Source organism: Mercenaria mercenaria, chromosome 1 (genome assembly GCF_021730395.1).
Source record: "Mercenaria mercenaria strain notata chromosome 1, MADL_Memer_1, whole genome shotgun sequence".
Classification (NCBI taxonomy): domain Eukaryota; kingdom Metazoa; phylum Mollusca; class Bivalvia; order Venerida; family Veneridae; genus Mercenaria; species Mercenaria mercenaria.
In genome coordinates, this window is record NC_069361.1 from 3,901,001 (window position 1) to 3,927,644 (window position 26,644).

Consider the following 26,644-nt stretch of genomic DNA (forward strand, 5'->3'; position numbering starts at 1 on the left):
ACATTACCGTGCATTTCAATAGACAAAGATTTTGTGGACACGATCATGTCCACCCCAGTCACAGTGAGAGTTAAGAACAAGGGAAAGGGATATCACGAAGAACACGTTGATAGTAATATAACATAAACGTCCACACCCATGAGATGACTTTGATAATAGGAGTTATACTGATGATATTGTTACTTGTATGAGAGCTGAATTCGTAGCAATGCGAAATAAAGTTGTTAATGAAAGACTTAAAACTCTAAGAACGTGTATCAAAACTGCTGTTTAAAAGGTAGTTGGAGCAGACATTGAAACGGCACATAATGAATTTAACAACAATATGGACTAGCCCCAAAGGTAAAAAAAAAAACACTAACAGAGAAAGTACAGGTATGCTGGAGAAAGAGGTGTCGTAAGCTTAGATACAAAAACAGTTTGAAAGTGGAATAAGTGGCTTGTGCAGCAACATCCAAGCAAAAACTATGCCTAATGAAAATATTTGTATCCGAAACTTGAAACTAGACGGCAGAGAAAAACAGGACAGTAAAAACGGCATTCAGTGTTGTAGGAGATCGGTTAAAAAAGCTAAAACATGAAAGTGAATTTCAGTTTTGCGAAAGGAAACAAATTCGGATAAGCCATGGGTACCGATTGCACTTAAATTTGCCCATTAAGGTATTAGGCCCATAATAGAGTACCTCCTTTTTGAAGAGTATTCAATTCCTACAATAAACCTACTTTGACAGCAATTTTCAGGGGGGCGTAGGTTCAAGCCCCACTGGGACCAATTTTTTTCCCCCTGTTTTCCTTTTTTTCTAGTAAGTTTTTACTTCTTTCAAGACTTGGTTTTGATTTATTGTACAAAAATGGGGAAAAATCATTTCATATGCGATTTCTTGCTGTTAAAAGTGAATTTACCTCTAAAACAGAAGGGGTAGAGTTAGACATCTTTAAAAATACTGAGTTACATGCGGTAAAAGTTCTCTATTTTGCCTTCATTCTTTAGATTACATATTGTGGAAGAAATGTAGGTAGGTTTTACTTCTGCCCCAAGTTTATTATTGAATGAAGTGAGCAAAATTCAAAACAGACCCGCAGGATTCGACCATAATTTTTCAATATTGGAGTTGTAATTCTGTCAGATTAAATCCGTTTACTCGAGGCACCCTAGAAAAAATGATATTGACAGTTTTTATTTTAAGTTTTATGATTGTTTACCAATTGTTTGATGTTTCTTTCATAAAAAATAATGGAATAATAAATTCCCTGAAAACGTTTTGGATAAAGGCCAACACTTTGAAATTTGTCTCTACTTGAGCTTTAGGAAATACCATAAATTACACAAAATTTACCAAGCAAATGCCATTTTTTAAACATTACTATTAGGGGCCTAATACCTTAATTACTATACGGAAAAAGATGGATTTACGATTTTTATGATTGATTAAATTTTCAGCGTAGTTTAACAGTATTATAAAGTAGCTTATGAGACTTGTGTGAGGAATATGTTCACCACAATCTGATTTATGGAGATGTAATTTACAAACAAAAGGTGTTTCCGCACAAACATGTTCAACCATTATTTTAAAACTTTAAAACGCTTTATGATATAAGAAAAAGGTCAATAACTCTGCTGAAAATCACTGAACCGGAACATGCCGATATTTATAACTAAACTGGGCACTGATAACTCCTATAAGGTTTGGTGGAAATCTGCCCAATGGTGTGAGAGAAGTGCTTAAATATCATAAAATTTGACAAAATCATGGGCCGTAACCCCCCTGCAAATCACTGAATTGGAAAATACCGATAATATACATAACAGGATTAGTACTGATCACTCCTGTAAGTTTTGGTGGAAATCCAACCTATTATCTAAAAGGAATGGCTAAAACGTCATAAAGGGTTGATGAATCAAGGGCAAAACTCAGCCAAAACATCGGACCTGGTTCTGCCGAAGGTATACACAACTAGGCTTGGCAATGATCGCTTATGTGAAGTTTTGTGTTGTTACTGCTTGTAATATCGGAGTAGTTGCCAAGACAAGATAAAATACAACAAATCAAGAGTCATAACTCCACTGAAATGGAACGATCACTCTTGTAAGGTTTGGTGAAAGTCTGCCCAAGGATATAAGAGAAGTGGCCAACACATCATAAAATTAGAATCAAGGGCCAGTCATCAAACTGCAGAAGTTGATCACTCTTGTGAAGTTTGGTGTAATGTTATGTTCATGTTATTCTCCCTTACGCTTCATTTTATCATTATTTTATACATTAACATTGTGGAATTTAAAATTTCATCTTTAAAGAGATGATTAATATTCTTTGGTTATACCAAATACAGTTTGCATTCTGTGAGGAATAGGAATTAATACTGATTGGATTTAATTTGACCACAAAAAATTATTCAAGAACTCATTACTGTTTGAGATATATTATTTTGAATCCAACACGTTACCAAAGACTATCATGTATATATTTGGCATTCACCAAGTATTTGCCCGTTTTTTGTTTTTTTTTTTTGTTTTTTTTTTGTTTTGTCAAGCGCGCCAATATGAAATTTGACGTTATGATAATTGTGACGTATACAAACAATGGTCACATCTTTCTATCTTCTTTGTTTAATAGGTAAACAACTCGGGTCTATATAATAATAAAAGTAATTGGTAGTGTCTACATGTCTATTGGTGCATTTTGGAGACAACTGTAAAATAAATACATGACGTAAGTGTACTACAAGAAGATAAAATGCATTCTTAAACATTAAAAATCTGACAAAAAATCTGCTATTACTTCTCTGGTATTAACATGTGGTTGCAACAATATCTGAAACTTTAGTATGAATTCCTGCTGTCAAATAGAATGTAGCTATTGAAGAGAATTTACTGCGTTTACTACTACCAACACCACAGATCCACAAACATCCGGATTTGAGTGCACACATTCTTTATTCTTATCAAAATTCCATTTTTATCCATTTCTGTATCATATTTTTCATTATGAGAACTTATACAACAGTCAGCGATTTTCAGACGATTCCATATTCAGTAGAAGCTACAGAATAGACTCTCCTTAAATCGACGGGGATATTCCACTTATTGTATAACCTCGTCATCGACAGATACGTAACAAAATTATTTGCTGATACAAACTCATTTGCCGTCTCGTTTTCAATCGGCTGCGAAAAAATTACGGGCTCATTGTTGGGAACACAGCTTGCCAGTTTACAAAACAATGCATGCGCAATGCAACTGTCGTCTGCATATAGCGGGTACATTCTATGCCCGATATCGGCTGGTCTAAGAACACCGTATCCGCAGACGCGCCCGTTTCTTAGAGCAACATACGTATTTGCCTTAGACCACGTTGCCCAGTTGCATATAAAAACTGCCCGCGGTACTGTATGTAATTCTGAGTCATACGCCACGAAGTCGGATATATCAACATCTGATAAAGGCACTATTTCGAAATCACCTCTTGGTGGCTCTTTGATAAACTCCGGATTTACAGGTCCAGCGTTGTAATGTATTGTATATGATTTTATGGTCCATCCAAACTGAGCATAAAATGTGATCCTGTTACTCAGTGACGTGCCACCAACATTTCGGTCTTTCATGACGTCCATGACATTGCGAAACAGCTTTTTACCAATGCCGAATTTTCTGTATTCCCCCTTCACTATATTCATCCCAGAAGATGCAATCGTGTCGCTGTGGGCAAGGATACCGTTGTGACCTACAAAACAGAACATGTATATTAAGTTTTCAGAAAAGCTAAATGGACATTAAAAGTGACGCTAAATCTGTTCTTTCTGCTATCTGCACCGAATATTTGTACCAGATTAAATACTCAGTATCATCAAATATTAATGGGTAAATGCAGTGTGTAAGGCGATAGTAATTACAGACTAACATTCAATGACTTATGAGTTTTATGAAGGTCATTGAAAGTAATGGTCTTCATAACATTATAATTGGCCAACACTTTATTTGTAACGTTTAAAGACCCGATTAAAAGACACGTTTATATGTCAATATGTTCCAATGAAATATTAAAATTCAGTGGGTTCGCTATAGACTTGTAAGATAATGCACGAGTATACACATGGTTAATTATTGTGTGTTGATAACGCCAAAATGTTGTCCGAGTGTTTTTTCCATATCTACATATTTCATAACTTATATTTTTATATTCGAAAGTGTTTCTTTTTCTATTGTGTCTATACTTTTTGTACAGCAACTAGGCAAAAATGTATAAAAAATATTACCCTTCCTCAAGAAGCATGTTTTATCTACAAATTACTATAACGACCAGTTCATGGACTAATTCTAACAAGGTTATGAATTCAAAAAGAAGACATTTTCCATTTACGGTCCTTAGCAAGCGGTGGTTTCTCACCAATGACTTTTCCATCCTCTGTTACCACGACAACAAGACCACTGGGGTCCGTGTTGAACACGCACTCTAGGTAGGCCTTTTCCATGTTCCATTGGTTTTCTGTCGTCAACTCGTACAGCCCCTGTATATCACAACGTCGCATGGGCCGGATCTCGTGCTTTGGTGATTCAACAGTACTGCACAATCTAATTATTGGTCTACAAAGAAAAAAAGCACAAACTAGTGACAACTTAAGTATGATTTTTTTTTACAGAGATGCATACTATCAATGTTCTGAGGCAGAATCGTTTTGTTGTTCTAAGTCGTACTCCTATGATTACACATCATGTTCTGTGCTGATTAATTAAGGACGTGGCATGGAACAAACAACACATACAAGACATGTGACTAGATCACTATGACTTGCATCAGAAGAAATTTTTTTTATAGTTGCAAGATGAATAAATATCAAAAAGTTATGGTAATATAAAGAAAAGTCTTAAACAGGTATTATAGATAGTGCAAGAAGGAAATATGTGCTATATGGTGAGAAAAATGTACATTTAGTCCGGGACTGTATAAGGGAAATAATTAACTACTTTTAAATACTTATATCAGAGGAACGATATGGGATATGCACCCCCGCCCCCCCCCCCTCCCCCAACCCATGTGTTTGGCCCAGATTTTTCTGATTGTTATCGGAAATAGTAGTAGATTAAGGAAAAGAAGCCAATTTGAGAGAGCATCTGGTTTTTTGTTGTTGTTTGTTTTGTTTTGGTTGTCCGAAAATTTTCACGAAAAATCTGGGTAATTTTAGCTGGCCGGCCCTGCCATTGTCCCCCCTCCCAACTTTGAGTTCGCTGCTACGCCGTTGTATGTATAACAGATTAAAACTCCTAAAGTAGTAAGATATTATGGTCATATTTCTTTCTTATTCACTTACTTCATTCATTAACAATTCATATGGATCCCTGCTATTTACAATTTGTCTGTTGGCAGGCACGCACTGTACTGTTAAAATCACAATGTCTTTCAAATCATATGGAACATGAGACCACCTATTCTCGTACAATATAATATTCTATATTTGTGAGTATATAAAGATATCATTATACTTAAAAATGTTTTGAAAAGAAATATTGTAATGGTTTAATTACCTCGTTGGGTATTGATTTCTCTTTTTAACAGCGGAAATTGGGGCACCTACTAATCAATATGTTTTTGTGTGAATATTTTGTAGGATGTTTTAAAATCTAACACTACATTTGCGTATCTCATCTTATTTATATTGATTTAACTATTATTTAAGCATGTGAAGCTACAATGCTACTCAAAAGAGGAAAAATGTTCATAATTTTTTCTGCACTTTTGGGTTTTGTAATTGGGTCGATCAGCGCAACTACAATTAATGATACAGAAACTCTACATACGGACTTATTTCAAAATTATAACAAAAATGTGCGTCCAATAAACAATCAGAGTGCAGCTATGACTGTTACAATAGCCCTTTATATCAAATCCATACAGGAATTTGATGAAGTGAATGAAAAGTTTTCATTTGTGGCGGCTCTCCAGTTAGTTTGGACAGACGAAAAATTGATGTGGAACCCCAGTCAGTATGGTGGACTTGAGCTGATAACGGTATCCTACAACGACGTCTGGGTCCCGGAACTGACTTTATCAAGCCCGTCTGCAAGGGGTACAACAATCGGCAAATCTTCCGACAGAATTCGTATACATGACTTTGGCGAAATTGAATGGATGCCAGCAAATCTCATTGAGAGCACGTGCAGCGTTAACGCAAAAAAGTTCCCGTTCGACACTCAGAGCTGTTCAACTAGTTTTACGTCTTTGGGTTATAAAAGCAACGAAGTTACTCTTAAAGCAGGACTGTCAACGATTGCCTTTAACGTTTATTCTCCCAATGCATTGTGGGACGTGACTGGATCGGAAGCTAAGACGGAAATATTAGGTACTGGTAAAGAGTCTGAAATTACGTTCACTATGCATTTGAAAAGAAAACCAGCTTTTGCTGTAATAAACGTCATATTGCCAATTTTGGTTCTCAGCTTGTTAAATGTGCTGGTTTTTGTTCTAGTGCCGGAATCAGGAGAGCGTATAGGGTACTGTATCACAACTCTGCTAGCCATCGCCGTGTATATGACCATTGTGAGTGACTTGTTGCCGCAGACAGCTGAGCCAGTACCTCTTATTTCATATAAATTGATGATTGACATGATCATAAGCGCACTGATTGTTTTAGTCACCATTGTGAATATGCGTCTGCACTCCAAAGATGATGCTGACATTGTTCCGGGGTGGCTGAATTCGGTTTACATAGCTTTAAGCTGTACACGGAGAAAGATACATCCAAATGAAGACGCTGAAGAAATTCCAAGAAGAAACAATATATTGATCGAAAAGGAACATTTAGCTAAAGAGAAAACAAAACGTGACTTTGATCAGGCAAGTAAATCAGAGAACAAAGAAACGGACAATCCGGTCACGTGGAAGAAAATAAGCTACATGGTTGATTGGCTCGCTCTTATAACGTTCACATTTGCTTCTCTGCTGAACATGATAGTGTTCATCGGAATAGCAAAGTCGTGAAGCAGTGCCAAACAGTGTACATAATTATTTTTTTTCGGAAAAGACGTTGGTGTGAAATTGTACAAGGACAGGAAATATGCTGGTCATTTTTTTTCCCTGGTAGATCTTAAAGTATTCTGATATGTTTTAAAGGAATCTCGCACTACCTTACCATATCTGTTTTGCATCAGACATGATCGCCTCGGCATTATAACAATAAAACCGCATCATTTGTTAAGTTTTACATTTTCTTTTGAAAGACGAGAATGGTACATGGATAAAGGATAAATGATAGGTTTAATTTGATTATCATGTCCTTGTTCCTTATCTTGAGAATATAATACTCAGTTTCATCTATTATGGACTTCATATGCAATGCATGGTGATGGATATTCCTTAAAATGTGAGTCAATTGAAAATATGTTCTGAAGTATATGCTATTACTAGTATCTGGATAATGTCAGCTTTTTTTTCTTACTTCATTCGCACTCACCTGTAACTATTTTGAAATAAAGGCTGTCTGTATTTTCCTAACAGTTTTTTGTTTCAATTTATCGTTTTAATATTGGTTTTACGTCAATGTTTGCTCAGAAACATCTTGCTGCGAGGTTTCAACGCGTGACATTTAATAAGTATGGTGACCACTTCCTTGAAAAAAGTCTTGACCGTTCATACATCAAGTAGATTCTCTTTTGGAAACTGCCTAGTGATAGTCAAGGTAATGCTTTATCATAAAAAAATTCTCATTAAAATATCGAAACCTTTAAATAAGAGGATATAGGTAAAAGTAGAGGAATGAAATGGTTACGGTAGATAAGATAATGTGAATGTATGTATATGAGCATACCAAAATTTATAAATGTTTTTACAGAGAACCCTCAAGCCTGTTTTATGCAGCAGTCAAGAAATCAGTTGGTAGTACTGTTAATGGCCAAAGGCAAGAATATTGCCGACTTACTGTAAATAAAACTTGAAACTTGGTAAAAAATATATCTGTATTCCATATGCTCGTGACAAAAGTTTTAACAGAGGGTAATTAACAATAATGAAGAAGAAAAAAAAACACTTCTTTACAAGATAACACTAGGTAAATTATAGTAATTACATATATCAAAGAATGTCTTATTCATTTCTAAACTTGTTGCCTTTTCTCTATACAAAATAATTACTTGAAAATGTATGAAATTAGTATATACACGTAAATTTGAATTATTCAAACCAAAAAAACAGACACTTCAACGGCATATATTGGAGTATACCCTTTTGTTACGTTTTGTAAAGGTGTGAAATGCATTTATAAAAGTCAGTGTATATTCTTGCCTACGGTAGGTTGCGGTAATTATCTTTGACAGTTCTGTACCGAAATTTAATCTAGTTATGATAGCCTTTACCTTTTTCAGGTGAACCAAACAGCTCTGGCTATTTTTGATGTATTTGAGGCCCACACAAGTGAAGCATTACTGGATAAGCTTAACCAAAATAACATCAGGATTGTCTTCATCCCCCATCCCGCCCCATCATCTTGTACGGACCAACTCCAACCACTAGACGCTTTCCCAAATTATCATTTTAAAGATGAACTTAAAATTGTTTCCAAGCATATTATTTCTGACTTGTAAAAAGTACATGCAAAGACAGAGTATAAATTTCTCCCATTTATTACCGGTGTTCTGGTATATTTGTTATGCTGGGTTGGAGGGGAAATATTAGCGAAATTTGTCAGTTTGCGAAATTCGCCAATATTTCCACCTAGCTAACTTTACTACTTCTACAATATTGTAGCACTACCTTAAGGCTCATGGTAGGTTGACATTACGCCAAAGTTACTAATTAAACTAAACATGTATTAACAATCAATAAAACTTGATGCCCTTGAAGTATTATTCCATTAACCATTGCTACACTTGTGATGCAGGCAATGCGCAAATATGTGATGATAATAAGAATATATGCGACAACTCCACTCCACCGAGTAAGTTACCCTAAAAACGGCTATCCGAGAGTCGAATATTCTTCTTCGAGTATTCAAAATTACAGGTAGCGATACATCTTCTATCTTGCATACTATATTCTACGAGTAATTGAGGAAATAAAATCAAATATTTACGGATCAAATGCGAGTACTCAGACCTCATGCATGCTAATACCAGTGAGTCTCATGTTGTGAAAAATTGTTAAAAAAGCAAGCTGTCATATGAAAAACGTGCATTTCCTCGAAGTTTCCCATGTCCAGTGTTCTTTGTGATGCGACAACAGAATATGTCGCCGTTTTTGTCGTTTCAGAGATTTATTACTTTAAAAGTTTGCCACATTGAATCAAACGAGTCATTTGAAAGGGAAAAAAATAATTGTTTTAAGTGTGTTGAGACTGAAACTAAACCTAAACTATAATTGTGAAGTTACGATCTGGCTATTAAATCATTGAGCCATTTAAAGCTTGTCAGCTCTCTGTATTTTTTATCCAGACGGTAACTAGTTTACACAACTTCAATTTGTTAAATGAATGTATGAGCTTGTATTTTCTTAACATATTAGCATTCACTCATGATTATATTACAGTAGCAGTCACCTGATAACTAAGACAAGTGCAGTATGTAGGGATCACATATCTAGTTCTGCAACGATAAACGGATATATTTTATTACTACTTTATTAAAACCAAAACAAGATTTACCTTACAAATGGGATTCGCACGCTCCTAGATACCTGTAGTCTACAAATAGTTCCAGAGGTGCGCAATACTGTTGACAAGCTCATCTTTGCAAAGAGAATATGGTGAGAAATGACTGTAGGAAGGATCTTACAGGTTCTGTTAAACACCGTGAGAAGCGGTCATTTGTATAAGATAACTAATACAACTATCGTACAGATAAAGTATTATCTCTTGACCAACGCGTGAATATGATATTAATTACTATCAGTCAGTATTCTTATAACTTCATAAACGTAATCCGTTTTTCTCGAATTAATAAAAAGATCAATGGATCAGGTAAGAGAAAAATGTTAATTGATTAAGAAAGCTGAGAAATGTACGTAAAATTATAACGGGAGGCTTCCGATATACGAAGAAAACAACTAGATCTACATATGACTGTTTCCTGTTTCCTGATACTTATAATATTTAAAAAAGTAAAGTCGAAAGTTTTTTTCCGTCTATCAAATATTGGTTACTATTATTCAGCCTAAGTAGAAAATTTGATAAAAAGAAAAAAAATGTTGACTTTTGAGACATTTCCAGTCTTGTAAGTATTATTCAACACATAAAGACACTTTGTTCTAAATAAACTTTCAATGGTTGCAACACAAGCCAGGGCACATTTAAAATGTCCGGGCGCGTAGCGCAGCTACGTAGTGAAAATCTTGGAAGCTTACATTATATATAGGAGAAGGTTGTACACAAGTCATATTTAAAATCGTTTTGCCGGGTCTTGTCTGTTTATGCCTGCCGGTGAGTAACATAATTCTCTTTTATTGTTCATAAGGCCGTTATCTAAAATTTAAACAAGTGTCATTTTCAGCACAGTGTTTTCATGTCAACAAAAAGTACAACATTTCCTTATAAGACGTTATCTATAGATATTGACATACTAAGAGCACATTATTGGAGCTACTTTCTGTTTTAACATTCGGAACCCGATAATAACTTTTAGTGGTTTGAAACATAAAACTATATGCAAACAGATGGCGAAAGTGTTGTGGGGGAGAAGATTTTAAAAATCAAAACCTGTATCGGGTATATTCCCACTGAGACTTAAAATGGCAAATAACTACAGAACGCTGTACCTATACGTATGTAGGAGCCGCCTAGTTGAATAGCATTTACAACAACACGTGAACAGTAGTGCCCTGCTGTGTGTTATTTCATGGGTGTTCAAGTTCCTTCTGCGTTCCTACATTCAGAACATATATGCGCTGGCCCTCTGCTGCCGAAGTCATCGTACTGAAATATATTAAACATACGTACAATTTATTACATTTTCAGTAAGTGGTTGTACAATCTTGGGTGTGTTTGGAAAGGTGCACATTTACAATAGCTGTTTTCTAGCTGTTCCGACTTATATATTAACAGAATCTATTTCATTGTTTGCAGTGCTTTCATTCTTTTAGAAATTGATACTTGGTTAAATTTTATTTATGAGTTTGCTCGTCTGTGAATTATATATATATATATATATATATATATTCCGACAGGCAAAGTCAGAAAACTGTGGGATATATATATATTGAAAATTGGTGGAAATTGTTGATCTGCTTTTGGTGAACATCGCGAGTGTTTGCCGAGAAGAGCGACTCATTGGACGATAAAGTAAAAAAATGACCTGCCGTATCAGCAGACTTGCCGTCTTAGCATATTCTACATTTTCCACAGTTATCCATTAATTCAGCCACATTATTTCCATCTAAGGTCTCCAACAGAACTGTAAATAAGTCCCTGTGGATCGGTAAGACGCAGAGCGCCCTATGTGTCCACAATGACCCGACTTTCTGTCAAAAGGGACAACTGCTTGTCTATTCATAAAACCTTTTACTTATATAAATGTGTGTAGTATTTACTTTGAATTTCTATAGCCTGTGCTATATTTGGTCATATTTGATCAAGAAATAAAGAACTTACATTGCTTCGAAGTTTTGAATCGGATAAGTTGTTGTCAATGTAGCTTGCCGTGTTACTAAAAAAAAGGATGTTAAAGTCAGGTGGTATGGGCACACTGGTAAATATGACGAAAAGTTATACTTGAAACAAAGCAGCATTCTATATTAAGAAAACCCACTGTGCTATTTTAGGCCTTATATTTCACAGGGAAAAAAAAACAAGTATAAAATCTAATTGAAAGCGAACCAGCCATTGCACTAAACATGAAGCTTTGACCAATTGATGTTTTAATATTTTCTTCCTCATTATTCCTATTACATATTACAGATGCATAATAATCGAAAAAATATAAGGGCTGAAATTTATTGTTGATAGAATAGAAAGGGATACGTGTATTTTACATTTTTATTTCATATACGACAGACCTACATACACTGCAATAAAAGTGACCCAAAACGAATGCAATTAAATTTCAAACTTTACTTCAGCTATTGATTTAATTTATAGGGTTCAAAGTGGTTACAGCTAGACCACAAAGGTATGTGCACTCGAGTTGAAAGAAAAAAGCCCTTTAGTGTAAAAAACTAGACCTTAAATCAGGGCTTCTACCTATGATATAAAAATGTTAACTGTTTTTGTTTTCTGAATTCGAGTCACACAGTAAATGATAAAATAAATCTATGTTATAAAAAGAAAAATATTTCTGGACTATTTCAACTAGTAAATGATATCTATGACTTCTTAGATTTTGAAACGATGCGAACGATTATGGCGCACCGACAAAAATGTTTACATGTATTACCCTTTCTGATCGTATCATTATATTGTGGAGCTACATTTGCACTGAATTGTCAGATCGTTCAACGTAATAGTTTGTTGTGTCACCATTATATACCAAAAGATTTACCAGGATCGATCGATAATGTTGAAATTGTTGACATAGTACCAAACACAAAGGATTATATCATCAATGCTAGTTTCCAGGGAAACGGATGGTCAAAAGTGAAACGTCTGCGCATAGCGACGGTGGAACAAAGCGGATCTTATATCCCGTGGTTGCACCTTTACAACAACACATTCAGCAATATGCATTCCCTTAAGTACCTTCGTTTATATGCTCCAGCGCTTACAATGATTACAGCGGGTGCATTCAAAGGCTTAGGAAACTTATATGAATTTGATTTGTCAGGATGCGAAAGAACGTCGATGTTTTATCTATTATCGGTTTTAGAAGACGTGGAATCAATGCCGAATTTGAAAGTATTAAAAATTGACAACATGAATGCTTATCGGAAACCGCCGACAATATTTACATCCTTCGGTAAAGAATTCTTTCAAGCCCTTTCACGGAGAAACATAACGGAAGTGCACGTAAGAAATACAACTATAGCCTCTCTAGATTTAAAAGCAGGACTTAAGATTTGTGACACTGTTCGAGTTTGCGATTTATCATTTTCGAGTATTTCAAATTTCAATAGATCATCGACAGTGTGCAATTCTCTGGAAACTCTTCTTCTAACACAATTTAAAACGTCAACTAGTTTGCCTCGCCTTCATTTTAGAAACATTAGATTAAAAATCCAAATGTATCGGAATTTGTATTACTTCAGAAATATCAAAACACTGAATATGGACAATTATTTCACAGAAATTTCTACTATTTTCAATTCTACTATTAATTTTATCAGCAAAACCTTTCAGCTTAAGGAGATTTCGATTCAAAATAACTTGTTACAATATCTTGATGGTGTAATAAAAACAGATGGACTGTTAAATTTAGAAAAACTTGAAGTACAAGGAAATATTATCCAATATCTTAATGGAGAGTCATTCAGAAGTACACCCTCATTAAAAGTGTTAAATATGTCCAATAACCAGTTCAGCATCGTGCAACAGTTTAATACATCACACTTCGAGAAAATGTCGTGTCATCTAAGTGAATTGCAATTTCTTGACCTCTCAAATAATGGCCTAACTTATATTCCAAGAAACTCGTTTAGTTGCAATGTTCACCTGAAAGAATTATACATCAGGGGCAACAATATTGAACAAATTGCGCTGAATTCAAGTTTTTCTCTGTCACTTGTAGATTTAAGAAATAACTCGATCAGGCAATTAAATAAAATGAGTCGTGACTGGTTCGATGAAAATTTTCATGACAGCCAGTCTCAATTTAATGTGAAAGTTGATGGAAACCCGTTTCAGTGTGTATGCAAATATCAAAGATTTTTACAATGGTTCGTACAAACACCATTAATCAAGAATTCTTCCGAGAGAATTGTCTGTTTTAATCACGTGAAAGATCGAATTTCACTTCCGTTGATAGAAGACTTAAATGAAACCTGTGAACGTCCAATAATACTTAGAAACATTGCAATTGCTTCGTCAGTAGGATCTTTTATTTTAGTCTCAGTAACAACAACTGTTCTCGTTGCATTCTGGCGTCGCAGAAAGCGCATTGAGCGACAACGCACACTAGAAGAAATTATCGCTCAGATTCAGGATGGAACATATCGTTTTCAGTTTCCAGTATTCCTGTCCTACAGCAATGAAAATGCAGATTTTGTCATGGCATATATCTATCCGGTCCTTGTTGATCAAATTAGACAGGTGTGTGATACACCAAGGGATTTGGTATGTTTCGGCGACCGCCATTTTACACCAGGACGCAGTATATATGAAAAATCTCAAGATGTCTTGAACATAGTGCAGTTGTAATCAATGTTGTTTCAAATGAATTTTGTCAGAGCGCGTATTGTAAAAATGAACTGGAGCAAGCTTACGGAATGGACAAGCCAATTTTATTGTTGTTTATAGAAGAGGTAGACCAAAACGAAATGACACCGCTAATGAGAGAATTGTTCAGAAAGTATACACGAATCAACATGCGTTTAACAAACGGTGAAATTAAAATTGTACCAAGCTGGGAGAACATCTGTAAATCGGTTCTTGATTTATTGCCTCGGTAATCAAAATGAGCAAGTTTGTGTCCTTGTTATTTTTAACTTAGAATTATACCTGGGAACAAGACCTGGCAGTAGCTTAAATTTTGATGACTTGACGTGAATATTATTCTTATATGCCGATGACATTGTGTTGTTCTCAGATACGGTAGAGGGATTACAGCAAAGTCTAGAAGATTCACACGTGTACTGTGACCGTTCGGGCCTTTCTGTTAATATAGACAAAACGAAAATTTTGGTCTACAGGAAACATGGTCTTGTGAGAGAGAATGCAAAGTGGACATACAATGGTTCACAGCTGGAAGAAGTCAATAATTTTGATTATCTGGGAGTAGTATATGACTCCCACGGCAAGTTCAACTTTAATATATAAATTCTGGTTGGCAAAGCGCTGATGGCTATGAACTGCTTATTAATAAATACGAAAGGCTTTGATTTTACACCAATAATAATGTATAATTTATTTGATTCATTTGTATCATCAATATTAAGTTATTCAGCTGAGGTGTGTGGATATACTAGAAATAAGGATATTGAAAGAGTTCATTTAAAATTCTGCAAGGGGGCTATTAAATGTCAAGGCAACATCGTGTAATGCAGCCATATATGGAGAACTAGGTCGCTACCCATTGTATGTAAACAGATTTGTAAAAATTATCAAATACTGGTTTAAAACTTTTTACGCGGACAATTGTGTTATAAGTAAAGAGTATTCCTTGTTATTTAACGATTTGAGTAATAACAAATTTAACTGTTGTACAAATGTTAAGAAGTTGTTATATGAAAACGGATTTGGTTTTGTATGGGAAATGTTTTCAGCTGTAAATCCGAATCAGTTCATATCACTGTTTAAGCAAAGACTTACTGTTAGTTTCAAACAAAATTGGAGAAGTAAATTACGAGACAATCATGTGTTGTATGTATACAATCTCTTAAAGTGTGACTTTAAATACGCTGACTACCTCAGTATTATAAGTAAAAAACTGTATAGAGCTATAATTACTAAATTTAGAATTTCCGCACACTTTTTGAGAATTGAGACAGGCCGATATGGTCAGAATAGAATAGAAAAAGGGGAAAGAACTTGTGAAGTGTGTCAATCAAGAGACATTGAAGATGAATTTCATATGATCTGTTTATGCAAAGGCTACCGAATACTGAGGAAACGATATAATGATAAATAATTATACAAAAGACCAAATACATTGTATATTAAAACTAACTCAGTTGCTGTCAAGTTCGAATTGAAAAACTCTAAATAAATTAGCATGTTTCATAAACTGTGCCTTGAAAATAAGACGAAATGTATTAGGATGATGCTGACAATTATATATATAAATGAATAATATGTCAATAGTTAACATCTAGCTAGAAATCTTACTGTGTACATTTACCCTTTATACGAATTTCGTCTTTACTTCGTAATGCAAATTATGTATGTCTGTAACCTTCGTTTAATCTATATAGATGTTAGTAATGAGCACGTCAAATATGATAGCTATAGGACATATTACAGATTAAGACTTTAGATTAAGACATTATATGTTTGTTGCCAAACATATTTGAGCTATTCCGTCTTTACGATTGTATGGATTGTGTACATGCTTTTCTCTACAGAATTCTAGTATATATCAACATTTTACTTATACCTTCTTTACCTTATTACATATGCTTTAGGCATTATTTAATATGGACTATGTATTGTTGACCTTGTATTTGACTTGATGATGTTTTATGGACGAGGAGCATAATGCATAAGTCTAATATAAAATTTCTGCTCTGTACTGTTCTGCCATTATGTATGAAACACTTCCTTTTTATAAACCTTGGATATCTTATCATGTCGTTGCATTAATTTCGCTACCACGTGGCAAAATATATAGAACGGTATAGGTTTGTTGACATGTATAATAGCCCCGCAAATGGCTGTGTCTAGGATGTAAAAGAATGTAAAGTAATAACTCTAATCAAACTGGTTTTTGAAACGTATAAATTGATTTTTACTTAAAAAACTGATTTCAATCTTTCGTTTATTTGTTCGTTATAGGTTTTAAACTACACTACTTTAAATACGCAACACTTTTTGACTTTCTGCCAATTTATCTTAAAAATTATTTATTTAAATACCTTTGGCTTATAATTTCTTTATCTGATCTTTAATGTTGAAATGATTTATGCGTGAAAATGGAATTCTATTTTAAGAGCTTATATCACAATTTCCGGTCTATGATGTATTTGATTACGATTTATGAGATCAATGCTTTCTGTCTGTCCATAAAATCAGTTTTTCCTTGAACAGATGTAGACATTAGTAAGGTTGTTCGGCATTAAAGGCAGTGATTTAAGAACACTGAACAGAAAATGTAACAGCCATAACAAGATTGTTAGATTCATAAAATGCGGATTCTGGGAAAAGTGTAAATCAACTTAGCCTGGCTAAAATGTCATTGTTAACGTCGAAAATAGAAATAAGCAGTTACGTCTGAACCATGTATTTAAAATTGTTAATAATAAATACCCTTCATATATGAAAGAAAATTGTGTACCTGTCAGAACTATTTATTCTTATTCTTATTCTACAAGAAAAGAAAATCTATCTACCTACCTACCTAAACGAAACAACGAGATAATTTCGTAAGACAATTCAAAACATTTTATAACGATTTAACTATGTTATACCCCCATCACACCAAGCTCGTTTTCAGTACGTTCTAAAAATGTAACCGAATGGGCTCAAACTGTGTGGTAACGGAACAGACGTAGTAGCGACGTTCTACAGTCTGTCTAAGAACTTTATGGACTGGCTCGGACGGGGTTGAACGGGAATGGTGCTCCAGAACTTTGAGCCTACTCAAAAATTTCTGCCGATCATTCCGTCCTGCAGTTAGACGGACTGACAACGTACTTAAAACGAGATGGACGTACTAAAAACTGAACCGCCGTACTTCGATCGTACTAGAGACGTGGTATGACGTATTGCGATCGGGGGTCAATTTAAGTAGGTGTGCACACCGACCGGATCCGTTTCTAGCTCGTTTAACCCGTTCACAGAAAGACTTAACTCGACCGCATTACATCCTTAGTGCGTCGTTATTCCGTCTGAATACGATCAAAATAAAATACTAAGTTTGCAATACGTTTCAAAACAGTTCTAAGAGTTTACAATACGTTCTCAGTACGCTCCGCACATTTTTAGTACCTTTAGTACGTTTATTCACAGTTCATACAACGTCGATCCCGTCTGCAGTAAATTACACAAGTAAGGGTATAAATACATGCCGTTGTCGTACAGGTTCAAGATTTGGGCACAAGGTTGAGCCAAGTTTATGCCTTTTGGTTTCGGACTCTGTCCTCCTTCTTCCTCGGACTTGGAGACAGAGTCATCAGAAGGTGCAGGGAATATATTACGACACTCATCCTCTCGACTTTCACGTTCAGAGACTGACTCAGGAGACTGTATCGGCATTGGTCTTTTGCTGCTTTAACACTTTACACCCTGTCTGTCTGGCTTCACTTTTCTTTGGTGTCATATTGATACTTGCCTATTGTTGTAGTTTTTGTGTGTCTTGACAGGTTGAAGAGACAAACGAGAATGAGAACTGGGCGAAACGTGGTGGCTTTTAATAGCCATCGGGCCAGAACGTGATTCAAATTTACGTTCTGAACGTACTAGGGAGAGATAAGGACGTAACCAGAACGAGTTAAACTGTCTGTGAACGAGTTGGTCGAGTTAACAACTACTTAGAACGTATTTCGGCGTACTCAAAACGAAGTAGGACTAGTTACATACTTCTTTAATCTGACTACAGACGGACTTGGACTGCCTACAAACGGTGTTCACATGAGGTGAGCGGGCATTTTTTTCCGAAATGAACTTACTATAAACGTACTTCAGACGGGATAAAGACGCAGTGGACGTATCGAGAACTGTTTAAGAACTAACTATGATCGCGTTATGGATATTTTCCTGCCAAATTTCAAACGTTCTAGCCAGATCGCAGCCCGTTTTACAATATTTTAGGACGGGCTGGAACGTTTTGAGAACTAGTTTGGTGTGATGGGGGCTTTAGGCTCCTTGTCAAAACCCTTAAGGAAAGGTCTTTGGTTGATACCTGAGACACAATGCAAATATGCAGACGAAAGTTCTTATCCTGACAAATGTTGTTTATTTTGTGACTTTCTTTTTTGCAACTTGTGTTCGGTATTCTGTTAATTTATTATTACCCTAATATTCAGTGTTGGCCATTAACAGAATGGCATTGAAGCCGTCGAAAAACCAGTTACCATACATACGTTACCATGGAAACACGAGCCCCACTATACATACACATTTTAAGCTTATATTTAAAAGCTAACGCGCATAACAGTACATTTATCAACTACGCAGACGTCTTTAGATAAAGTAAGGGTAGATCTAGATTTCCCGGAAGCACAGAGCACTTACCCTAAACCCTAACCCTTGAAACCGAAATACAAAGAAAAGTGTAAAATATCCGTATTTTTCTTCTTTTTTTTCAATATAAATACTTGTGGATGGTCATGTCTTTCAAACCAGGATAAAAATTGTACCTGAAGGGACAGAGAAAAACGAACTTGAGATTGTAGCAGCTGAAACATCAAATTACACGAAATACAATAAATTGTAACGGTTCAATTAATTTTGAATTTACCCTTGTAACAAGGTATAGTACCTCCTTTAGACAATTTGAATAAGTAGGATTTATTTAGAGCTTTGTAAGTGGTGCGTTTATTTAGGTAGATCTAATGTAACAACAATTAGTTTAACTTACTCTCAGATTCCAGGACAAACTTTGTTCTCCGCAATTTACTGTGTTATTATTATTGTTGTTATTATTATCATTATTCAGTATCCCCCATCAATGTGAAACTGGCATGTACACATTCTATAACCCGATGTCCTCCAGCAAAATTATGCCTCTAACAAAGAGTTCAAAAATAAATAACACTGAGAAGTGGTCTGTAATTTTTCATTCCAACTTCCTTGTAGACTTTTGCGAATTATGACGAAGAAGAGTGTGACCGATTTTTAAAGGGCCATCTCAACAGAATTTGATTACATAATGTGCGGTAGAACTTTCAAACTTTTAATAGTGATATCTACTAAACTTATTGAACAACCGGCACGTGTATCGCATCATGACGTCATAATGTCGTGACGTCAGAATGTCTTTGTAAAAAAAAAAAAAAAAAAGCTGTAAATAATTCTGTTACGTTTCCTGATTTCTTTTACATTTAATAATGATAGAATGTGTATATTTATGATCCCGTTAATATTTCTATACATCTATATCTTTACTGAAGTATATTTTGCAAGAAATTTTCTATTATTTATAATTCATATTCTTTCGCATTCAAGCGAACTAGTTCCGTACTGTCAGTGAAAAATAAAAATGATATTTTCACTGTTCGAAACTTAATTATTTGATATCAACTTTCAACAGAACATGATTTGTTTAATGTTGTCTATCACGCCAACGAATCAAAATTCAAGATGCCGTTTACGACGGAGGAAGAGTTGCTGTAAAAACGCCGATTCTGACTGTTTGTTGCCTTTTTAAGACCTTGAAAGTCGTTGAATTATTTGTTGCATACATTTTTTAACCTTCGTTTAATAAAGGTATTTCTAATGCCGGGCTCATCTGTAGCATTATAGATCTAGTGAAAATCACAGCTAAAGACAATAAAAAGTATGAGAAAGGTCGCGCATAACGGGTAAATATTGGTCACTTGTTTCTTTTCATGTATTATCTTAGTTACTAGTACTATAGATATGCATGATTATCATAGGCGAAGTAAAGGAGCAGGGTGAAAGGGGGTGGGGCGAGGACAGCATGTGCATTGCCTCCCAAATCCATCTTTAGATATCTCTTTTTGGTTCGTACTAAAAGCTGGTATCCATTCCGGTAACTCGTAACTCTATACTAAATGTTCAGCATTTTTGCTATCAAAATATTCAAACTTATAAATTTAATCATTTCTAAAAGATCCAACTCAGGAATAACAGGGAAAAAACTGAAGTAAATAAATACTTCAAATTCAAAAGCCTGTGGAATTCAAGATTTGGTGTTTCAAGAATTCAAAAAGAATCACGGGAGACCTCCTCACGCCATTCTTCATAAGCCATTTTATAGTTAATAAAATCTGTAAAAAGATCCTTTGCAAGCAAAGAATGCAACCAAGAAGAATAATAGCAGACTCGGTTTGATTGAGTCTGCCCATGAGAGGTGATGAAATGTTTAACACCTCTCACGCTCCCTAGCGCCGGTTTAAGCAAAACTCTATTTAAGTTTAAGTTTAGACCCGGCTCCTTTTTACAGAAAACAATATAACACCCAACAAAGAGCACGGCCGTTGCCGCGGAAAATGTGCCTAGACAAACGTTGGTAAATGTGTCTAAAGAAACGCGAAATGGTTCAGCTTTAAATAACTCTGGAGTGTAAGATACCACGCAACACAAAATACAGTGTATATGACTGAAACAATAAACTGTAAAGATTTGGCGTTTGAAATGTCCAATGTCCACTCTGACGCTGCCCATCCGACCTTCTAGCTTTGAAAACGTTTCTACGTCCCCATGAGAGAGACATGTTAATATTTTCACCAGCAGAACAGGGCTTCAAAGCAGCCCTTCCACTGTAGAATTATATAGCCCCACACCCCACCCAGTGAATCACGGTGTCTCAAAGGCCCTACACCGAAACAGAATCAAAAGTTTGTTTTGTTTTGTTTCATCTTTAAACTGCATGCAAAAAAAAATGTTGCTCCGGCGAAGACTGGTGGTCGAAAACAGGTCAGTACCCGGGTAAAACATCAGGGTTCAAACTTCAGGTGCTATATCTATTGCTTTTCTTGAAACAGGGGAATCTTTTTAGCGGAACACTATTTCTTTTCTAAAGCGGAAATCCACGTTCGGGTTGAATTGTTATTATTGGATAGCAGACAACATGTGAATGTCAAGTACGGCGCTGGGCGAGTTGCGAGCACGTGGCATTTTTCGTCAATTAAGTAGGCAGCTATTACAGGACGAAGATACTGTAGGTAAATAAATGTGAAAAAAATACTGTTTGCCTTAAAGGATTGTTTTTTATGACTGATTCTAATGTTCAAAGTTCATTTTGAAATACAGGATTTACTTTACTATTTAAATAAGTGTAGAGAGGAAATGCTGCACGTAAGGATACTTTACCTTCCCGCCAATACATTTTTGTAGTCCGGTACTAGTCATGACAGTACAGTAATACATGTCGATGGTGAGGTAGCAAGAAATTAATATTCAGTACCAAAACTATCATGTTCTTTGCTTATAACTCACAACTTCACCGCATAAAGTACTATGCTGTTCTCTAAAAGAAACAGAAAACTCCACATTTGTTCCCTGACAACTTCTTCAAAAGGCGTATCATCCTCCTTACTGCAAGAAACTGACACATTGAGCTAGCTTTTATAGCGACGTGGTAGAGTGTTCGCCGTAAGTGTCCCGGATTCGATTCCCGGTCAGGGCTTAAATATTTTCAGTCTGTTACACCTGCATGTTGTGATTTACAGCAGTATCGAGGATCCGAACCCGTTTTCTAACACAAAGAATAACCAGAAATTGCAATTTTAAAGTCTTTCTTGTTATGCCGTCATAATGCATTAACTGCTTAAACTGATTTCACAGGTTAATAATCAAGACTGAAAAGCAAGCGGCAATGCAATATGTACTATTTCATTCTAAGCAAACGCCACAGCTTTCAGTAACAGCACTACTGCAGATGTTTTTACTGCGTTACGCTGGTGTACAGTTATTATATGCAACCAGTGTCAAACTTTATGTGACTGTCACATTCTAACCATTGGCTTTAATATTTACTTTTGTTATTGCAATTGACATTTCATATGTGCACAATATTTTACTCTTGTAACTGCTGGCAATGATTAATTGCTGCAACTGCTTACTGCCAACTTCTACCGCTCACTAATTTTATCAGGGGTATTTTCAAATTTCATAGAATTTTAGGTCATGACAGTTTTTCAGCTGGTACATGTATCGGTAAAATTATAAAAGGTTTTGTCAAAAGTGGTCATGACCGAACTATTTTTAACAAACTGCTTGTTTGGTGTTCAGCACATTTACAGATAATAACTACAATATTGGGATCTGGAATGGCTCCTTCCGATTTATATTTTATGTTTTTAAACTGGCAGTCTTGTGAACAATCTCAAGGTTTACTTTTCTTGTAATCCAGTATCTTAACCCCAATATTTTATGAAAAATATGTTTTTCTGCAATAGAAACTACTTCTAAATATTTCTGTCCTTTATAATATTTAATATCTTATCAGCAATTACCTTGTGTAGATGTGTAATATAGTAAATGGAACAATATATGAATCCTAGACTTGTGTCATTTAAAAAAAAAACGTTTGCGTTACGTATACTTCTATAGAAGTAGGTTTACGCACACTTGTAACATTTGTATATTAACACAGGTATCAAAATTATACATCTTTTGTTTGTATAAAGCTACTAGTTTTAATCTTTTATTATATTCCTTCCAAAACCGCTTATTTTGCCGAAGGTTCGAATCTAAACTTAAGTTAAGAGGTCTTCATTTTCTCGAGATACAGTTTATCAAAATCTTCATTTTCTGCGACAGTAAATTATTCTTCCAGTCTTCGATATCTTACGCAACAATAAGACAAACTAAAGTTAGTTATTGCGCCATAGATAAAGTTTATAAACGGTAATCTTCCAATCCCAATCTGAAACTCGGTCTGAATATGAAATAAATATGTAAACAAGCGGAAAATGAACAAAATGTCAATGCATTTTCTACATTTCTGTACTCAGAAACTTATCCCTGCGTTACCACAGTAGGATCTACAACAATATGATATCCATTGTTTTATCCACTGTATCATTTTTGTATGCTGCCATTTGTTTAGAATCAGCAAATTGAGATAAGATGAATATGAAATATGTAGTGCATTTTAGAGGTACGCGATCGCAGTAATATACGACATATGTTTCCTGCATTACAGCATATCTGTTCTGTCGGCCAAAATGAAAACATTTGCATTTACATATTGAAGAACGTACATTTTAACAACCTTCATTTACTACTTAGTGCAATGAATGTATGCGTGCATGGAAATGAACATTGTAATAGTTAGTATTTAATTTTAAGTTATTCATGAATAGGGCGGTATTCGTTCTTATCAAACATCATAATACATATGAACATTGAGTAATTGATCTTACCTTTTTCTATAGATATCGAACTTTGAAGGATCAACAAACATTTTCTTTGCGAGTTCCGGACTTTACATCTTTCCCTCCTTCATACTTTTAAACTGACATTTTTCATTTATTGTCTCAATAAGTTCAGCATCAACTGCCGCAGGTACTCCGAGAAATTTTGCAATACGGGCATTCTCTTCCTCGCCATTCTAGAAATTATAACTGAATGTATTACGAAATTATATTCTTCCCGTCCAGAAGTTGCATTGTCATTTAACAAAATAGAAAAATTATCATATATTAATGAGTTCAAATGAAAAATAGATAAACGCATGTTCTGCATAGAAATTTTACACACAAAAAAGATATCTGCAGTTTTATTTTAAAATGCTAAAAATATCACCATCTTAAGGTCTTCATAGTAAACAAGATGTATCCTGTGTGGTTCTGCGTTAAGTGCTTTCTCAAATTCTAACACGTAATCAAACCAACTGTTGTACATGACTGCAAAAAGCACAATCATTAACATCATGAAAATATTCATTTTTTTTAAGTATGTTGAGCTCGGAGAATAAGAATAAAACATATTCGATAAGAATCATTCGTCAGATACTATTCGAGAAACGGAGAGAATCAAATTGGATTAAGACTGATCTAGAATGAATCATTTTGTTAGTTGCTTCAAATGTAGATTTTTATGTTTGTTTGTTTTGTTTGTTTTGGGTTTACTACTGTTTGCAGATCAAATTGCCCTTTTGCCTTTTCTTAAGTCGATAGACTTGTACCTTTACGTCACAAAATCAGCGGTGCTGAAGCTATTTTTGAATCTCGTCTATACAGGTAACTCCGCCTTTACGATACGAGCAAAAAATACTGAATGAATTCGTTTACATTGGCTGCATCACCGAGAAATAATTATTTAAATACTCGTAAATACTGTTGGAACGGGTGTTTAACCAGATTGTAACAGATGTACCAAATCTAATCTTCATTTAGAATTTAAATGAATCTTGCCACAATGCACACTACATTTAGGTAGCGTGGATGTGAAAAAAGGATACCCTGTTATACATTACAGGCCTTTTTTTCTGCCTAAATTTCAGTACCTTTTGCTGCAGAATTTTCTTTTAAATAATGTATCTCGTGTTAACTTCTTACTAATATTATAAAACGTGCCTGACTCGAGTTGTTGGATTCGCTCTTCATTGATTGAAGGGCATAAGTTCGAATCCCGGAACCGACCAGGCCTCTTTTGTTGAAAAAAAAAATGCTTGTGGAATATATGAGTCTTAGTCTAACTAATTTGACGCGATCCTAGGAAACAGTTACGAGTTATTTTCGTCACTCGAAAGAAATTGTCATCGCTAGATTTGACTTCAAATGCTGATTTTGTCAATATGAGATAAATTCAAATAAAACTTACATATACCAAAAGGAAGTCCAAATAGGCCTATTGCACTCAATAGTTTAATATCGTTTATTTTTTGACTGGTCGATATCCTCTTTACGTAGACAACGTAAAATATTAAAATGTAAAATCGGTCTTCCCGAGGTCTCATTATTTAGACTTATCAAAAGGGGGATTCAATTCCTCATTAATTTATGTAACAGTTATCAAAATTCACCTTAACACGATTAACGTTACACATAATGTGCAAGCTAACTTGAAATGAACTTGAAATTTGTCATAAATAATTTTTGGTCCTTTTAGAGTGACTGTCACAAATATAAAAAAAAAACTAAATATCGAATTATTTTGACTTATGTGAGTCTATAACTGGTTATTTCCATGAACTAAAACAAGGCTTATCAACTGCTAGTATGTAATAACTGAAATAGTGTTTTTAGAACGACTTCAGATAAATAGTAGATAAATTCACATAGGGCCTACACGTAAACCCCACCAAAATAAAAAAAAAACTAGATCTATAATGGAGTGAGATATGCGATAGTTAAGCTACGGAAAACTCTGCAAAAGGTTGAATATCAAATAAATCAGTTTTTATGGATATGGCAATAAGATATACAAGTGTTACGTAGTTTGAAGGTTCAATTTCTATAAAACCTTGTAGCCTATACCTTGAGTGGTTGGAAATTTTGTCGATAATAATTGTCATAACAAACAAAAAACGCTGTTTTCATTTGAACGTAGTTGAAATATTCTATTCTACTTTTAAAACATATCCAATGATTATCACCTTATTGCACTTTACAATGTATGCAAGTACGGCGATACTTCAAAGACAGAGTCAGAGCGCGCGCTTTGTGTGACGTCATGATAAAGAAAAAAGTTTCACGACAAAGTGAATTGATAATTTATTGTGGATGAAGCGGGGTTAACCTGTCAGGAGTATTCCAAAAATAGCTTCAGCTTCACAGTTTTTGTGAGGTAAACATGAAACTCTATCGTTTTGAAAAACGTTGAAGGGGCAATTTGATCCGCAAACAGTAGTACTTAACGCCGTTTTTCACAGTATTTCAGTCATGTAACGGCGGGCAGTTAACCTAAACAGTGTTCCTGGATTCTGTACCAGTATAAACCTGTTCTCCGCATGTAACTGCCAACTTACCCACAAGAATCAGAGGTGGAGGACTAATGAGTTCAGACACAATGTGGTTTATCAAATAGTCACTGAGAACACACGCCCCGCCCGAGGATCGAACTCGCGACCCCGCGATCCGTAGACAAACGCGCTTACCTACTGAGCTAAGCGGGCGGGTAAAATTTCATAGAACATATCCATTTAGGAACAGAATGTAATGGAACGGAATACAACAGAATAGAACCTAACAGACTATGCTAGGCAAGTGTAACTTAGAAGAAATACAAACCAAACATGGACATTTCGTTATGTTGCCATGTTGTGCACGCGTTTTATGCAGCTAACCGA

General features: G+C 35.1%; 2 protein-coding genes across 4 annotated transcripts; one reads left to right on the plus strand and one right to left on the minus strand.

The window, feature by feature from the left end:
* Positions 1-2,654: 2,654 nt before the first annotated feature.
* On the minus strand, positions 2,655-24,153 carry LOC123545140 (uncharacterized). Of its 3 annotated transcripts, none has more exons than XM_045331449.2 (4): positions 23,775-24,153; positions 10,737-10,893; positions 4,386-4,582; positions 2,655-3,722 (listed from the first exon to the last, which is right to left on the minus strand). In XM_045331449.2, exons 3-4 carry the CDS (start codon positions 4,525-4,527, stop codon positions 3,016-3,018), a joined length of 849 nt encoding a protein of 282 aa, XP_045187384.2. In that variant the 5' UTR covers positions 4,528-4,582; positions 10,737-10,893; positions 23,775-24,153; the 3' UTR covers positions 2,655-3,015. The 3 variants fall into 3 exon arrangements, with proteins under 3 accessions (XP_045187384.2, XP_045187385.2, XP_045187386.2); XM_045331450.2 differs by lacking the exon at positions 23,775-24,153 and adding an exon at positions 11,569-11,833; XM_045331451.2 differs by lacking the exons at positions 10,737-10,893; positions 23,775-24,153 and adding an exon at positions 9,628-9,782.
* Positions 5,353-7,487, plus strand: LOC123524734 (acetylcholine receptor subunit alpha-type unc-38-like). The gene has a single exon (XM_045303181.2). It carries the CDS (start codon positions 5,688-5,690, stop codon positions 6,972-6,974), a length of 1,287 nt encoding a protein of 428 aa, XP_045159116.2. The 5' UTR covers positions 5,353-5,687; the 3' UTR covers positions 6,975-7,487.
* Positions 24,154-26,644: the final 2,491 nt, after the last annotated feature.